At 41.1% G+C, this 4,672-nt stretch overlaps 1 protein-coding gene across 1 annotated transcript; it reads right to left on the minus strand.

Annotated features, from left to right (window-relative positions):
- Positions 1-590: 590 nt before the first annotated feature.
- On the minus strand, positions 591-1,162 carry LOC148914967 (uncharacterized). The gene is made up of 2 exons (XM_089043354.1): positions 874-1,162; positions 591-751 (listed from the first exon to the last, which is right to left on the minus strand). The coding sequence occupies exons 1-2, from the start codon at positions 1,160-1,162 to the stop codon at positions 591-593; spliced, it is 450 nt and encodes a 149-aa protein (XP_088899480.1).
- Positions 1,163-4,672: the final 3,510 nt, after the last annotated feature.

Consider the following 4,672-nt stretch of genomic DNA (forward strand, 5'->3'; position numbering starts at 1 on the left):
CTTAAATGAAACATTGTCCTCAATGTTTAGAGTGTAAGAAAAAGCAATGCCTCATAAATGAAAGGAAAGAAGATAAGGGAAAGACATAACCAAAGGTTAGAGTTCAGAAAAACTCCCCTTTGAAGCGATTAGGATGCAAGTAGGCTTCCTTGCATGTTCTATCTTCTCCTCGTCACCTTGGGTTGCCTCCCAAGGAGCGCTAAGTTTCACGTCTTCAGCCGGACGTCCAAACTTTCTATAGTGAATCAAGGGGTTTGGGCTCAATCGACACCTCATGCAATGCAAGAGAGTTCACCAAGCTTTTGTTTTCCTTTTCCATTGCTTCCTTGCTGCTTTTCTTTTCCTTTTCTGTTTATGAATAGAATCACAATGAATTGTAGGAATGATTGGAATATTCACATCTCCAAATTTGGGCAGCCCCTTCTTGTGTGTGGGAATTGTAGCATTGAACATGTGGGCTGCCCCCTGCTCCTCATTGTCTCCTCTTTTCAGCAAGCATGATTCTACTGAATAAGGAAGGCCATCAAATCTCTCTTTCCCTGGATTACCAAATACTTCAATTTGAAAACAATCTTGTACAACATTTGGCTTCAGGCATCAAATACTTTGAAGGCAACAGTTTCTCCATTAACGGTCATGGTAAGAGTGCCTTGCTCTACATCAATCTTGGTCTTAGTAGTAGCCATGAAGGGTCGGCCAAAGATAAGGGTCAATTCATTGTCAGGAATTTGTGCTTCTTCCATCTCTAGGACTAAGAAATCAGTGGCAAGATTAAACCTTCTACATTCACCAAAACGTCTTCTAGAATGCCCTTGGGGTACCGAATAGTTCTATCTGCCAATTGAATGCTCACAGTTGTGGCTTGCAACTCACCAAGGTTAAGTTTCTCATAAACATGATATGGCATAAGATTTATAGAAGCACCAAGATCAAGCAAAGCTTTTTGAAACTTAAAATCACCAACTCGCATAGGTATAGAAAATGAACCGGGTCCTTTAGCTTTGGGTAGCTTTCTTTGTAACACTGCACTTACCTCTTCACTCAATGCAACTTGTTCACGCTCTTTGAATCTCCTCTTGTTAGTGCATAGATCCTTCAAAATTTTGCATACTTTGGAATAAGGCAATGGGATGTTGATTTGCACCTTCTTGAATGTTTCCATTATCTCCTCAAGCCTTGATCTTTCTTTGACTTTGATAACCTGCTGGGAAATGGTGCAATAGGCCTAAAAACATTAGTTGAAATTGGAACTTGATTAGCATTAGATGATACCTTAGGTGTGCTCTTTCGAAGGATTGAGATTTTTGTTGGAAGCTGGGCTGCCCATGTGGTGGCTGAATGATCTCCACGTTTTCTCCATCTTCTTGCTCTTCGTTGACATCTCAACCTTGTTATCAACTTGTTTACCACTTCTCAAGATGTGTACTGCTTTAGCATGCTCTTGATGCCTTGGATTCACCTCTGTTTGGCTTGGAAATGTTCTGGATGCCCTATTGCTCATGGAGGATGCAATCTGCCCAACTTGCACTTCTAGTTTGTTCACTGCATTTTGAAGATTCTGATTGGTTTGCATCTGATGCTCTATGAACTTCTTGAACATGTCTTGCAATTCTCCCATTTGATCACCCCTTTGCTCTTGCACTTGTCGGAGGAGCTTGCTGGAATTGCCTTTATTGTATTTGAAATCCTGGGGAGGTCCTTGATATTGTTGCACATTTGGGTTATTGCTCCACTTGAAATTAGGATGATTTCTCCACCCCGGATTGTACGTGTTTGAGTAAGGATCATTATTAGGAGTTCCTTGCTTGAAGGTATTGCTTGTTCTAGCATGTGCTCTGCAAAAGATTGATCTTGAACTTCTAGTTTGTTTCTTAGAGGGCCAATCACTGCCTGTTGAAGCAAAGAACACATAACATCAAGTTTTGCAGCAATCTCATTATTAGTACTTACCTCAGAGACCACAGCTTTCATAGGAGCTCCTCTTCCTTTATTGTGGCTCCATTGTTGAGAGTTAGCACTCAAGGATTCAAAGAGAGTAAAAGCCTCATCTGCTGTTTTGTTCATCAGTCCTTCTCAACTTGTTGCATCTACCATCATCCTTTCGGAAGCAAACCTTCATAGAAAGATTGCAATTGCATCCAACTTTGTACTCTCCCTACATTATGATATTCCCTAGGTTTTGGACTCGAACCGATATCAATTGGTCCATGAAATCGGACAATTCAGGTTCGTACACAGTACAGTTTTTTTTTTGTTTTTGAAATGGAGTGGTGGGTGCATTCCATAGTCATAGAGATTGGATTTCACTCAAAACCAACCAAATGACTCCTCCCACCATATTATGATGTTCCCCATGTTTTGGACTCAATCCAATATCGATTGGTCCATGATATTGGACAATTTAGGTTCGTACACAGTTCGTTTTGAAATGGAGTGGTGGGTGTATTCCATAGTTATAGAGATTTGATTTCACTCAAAACCGAACAAATGACTCCTCCCACCATTTTACGATGTTCCCCAAGTTTTGGACTCAATCCGATATCGATTTGTCGATGAAATCGGACAATTCAGGTTCATACGCACTTCGTTACTGAAATGGAGTGGTGGGTGTATTTCATAATTTTAGAGATTGGATCTCACTCAAAACCAACCAAACGACCCCTCCCACCACGTTATGATGTTCCCCAAGTTTTGGACTCAATCCGATATCGATTCGTCCATGAAATCGGACAATTTAGGTTCGTACGCAGTTCGTTCTAACGTGGAGTGAGGGGTGTATTCCACAGTTCTAGAGATGGGATTTAATTCAAAACTAACCAAATGACTCCTCCCACCATGTTATGACATTCCCCCAGATTTTGGACTCAATCGATATCGATTGGTCAAGAAATCGGACAATTGAGGCTCATACACGCCGTTACGAAATGGAGTGGTGGGTGTATTTCATAATTTTAGAGATTGGATTTCACTCAAAACCAACCAAATGACCCCTCCCACCATGTTATGATGTTCCCCAAGTTTTGGACTCAATCCGATATTGATTCGTCCATGAAATCGGACAATTTAAGTTAAATGCATGATTCGTTCTAGCGTGGAGTGGGGGTATTCTACAGTTCTAGAGATGGGATTTAATTCAAAACTAACCAAATGACTCCTCCCACCATGTTATGACATTCCCCCAGATTTTGGACTCAATCGATGTCGATTGGTCAAGAAATCGGACAATTCGAGGTTAAATCGCAGTTCATTCTAAAATGGAGTGGTTGGTGTAGTCCATAATTCTAGAGATTGGATTTCACTCAAAACCAACCAAATGACTCCTCCCACGATGTTATGATGTTCCCCAAGTTTTGGACTCAATTCGATATTGATTGGTCCATGAAATCGGACAATTCAGGTTCGTACGGAGTTCAATCTGATAGGGAGTGGTTGGTGTATTGCATCGTTTTAGCCATTGGATTTCACTCCCGCCAAATGACTCCTCCCACCATATTATGATGTTCCCCAAGTTTTGGACTCAATCCGATATCGATTGGTCCATGAAATTGGACAATTTAGGTTCGTACTGCGATTCGTTCGAAATGGAGTGGTGGGTGTATTGCATAGTTTTAGCCATTGGATTTCACACAAAACCAACCAAATGACTCTTCCCGACATGAGTTATAACGTTCCCCAAGTTTTTTACTCAATCCGATGTGGATTGGTCCATGAAATCGACAATTCAGGTTCGTACGCAGTTCGTTCTGAAGTGGAGTGGTTGGTGTATTGCATTGTTTTAGCCATTGGATTTCACACAAAACCAACTAAATGACTCCTCCCACCATTTTTGATTTTCCCCAACTTTTGGACTCAATCCGATATCGATTGGTCCATGAAATCGGACAATTCAGGTTCTTACGCAGTTCGTTCTGACATGGTGTGGTTGGTGTATTGCATAGTTTTAGCCATTGGATTTCACTCAAAACCCGCCGAACGACTCCTCCCAACATATTATGATATTCCCCAAGGTTTGGACTCAATCCGATATCGATTGGTCCATGAAATCGGACATTTCAGGTTTGTACGCAGTTCATTAGAAATGGAGTGGTGGGTGTATTCCGTAGTTCTATTGATTGGATTTCACCCAAAACCCACCATATGATGATGTTCTCCAAGTTTTAGACTCAATCCGATATCCATTGGTCCATGAATTTGACAATTCTAGTTCATACTCAGTTTGTTCTGAAATGGAGTGGTGGGTGTATTCCACAGTTCTAGTAATTGGATTTCACTCAAAACCAACCATATGACTCCCCCCACGATATTATGATGTTCCCCAAGTTTTGGACTCAATCCGATATCGATTGGTCCATGAAATCGGACAATTCACGTTCTTACGCAGTTCTTTCTGAAATAGAGTGGTTGGTGGATTCCATTGTTCTAGAGATTGGATTACGCTCAAAACCAACCAAATGACACCTCCCACCTTGTTATGACGTTCCCGAAGTTTTGCACTCAATCCGATATTGATTAGTCCATGAAATCGGACAATTTAGGTTCGTATTGAGTTCGTTCTGAAATGGAGTGGTTGGTGTATTGCATAGTTTTTGCCATTGGATTTCACACAAAACCAACCACACTACTCTTCCATTATGATATTCCCCAAGTTTTGGACTCAGTTCGAAATCGATTG

The sequence above is a fragment of the Prunus mume genome, linkage group LG8 (assembly GCF_029339155.1).
Source record: "Prunus mume cultivar Tortuosa linkage group LG8, ASM2933915v1, whole genome shotgun sequence".
NCBI lineage: Eukaryota > Viridiplantae > Streptophyta > Magnoliopsida > Rosales > Rosaceae > Prunus > Prunus mume.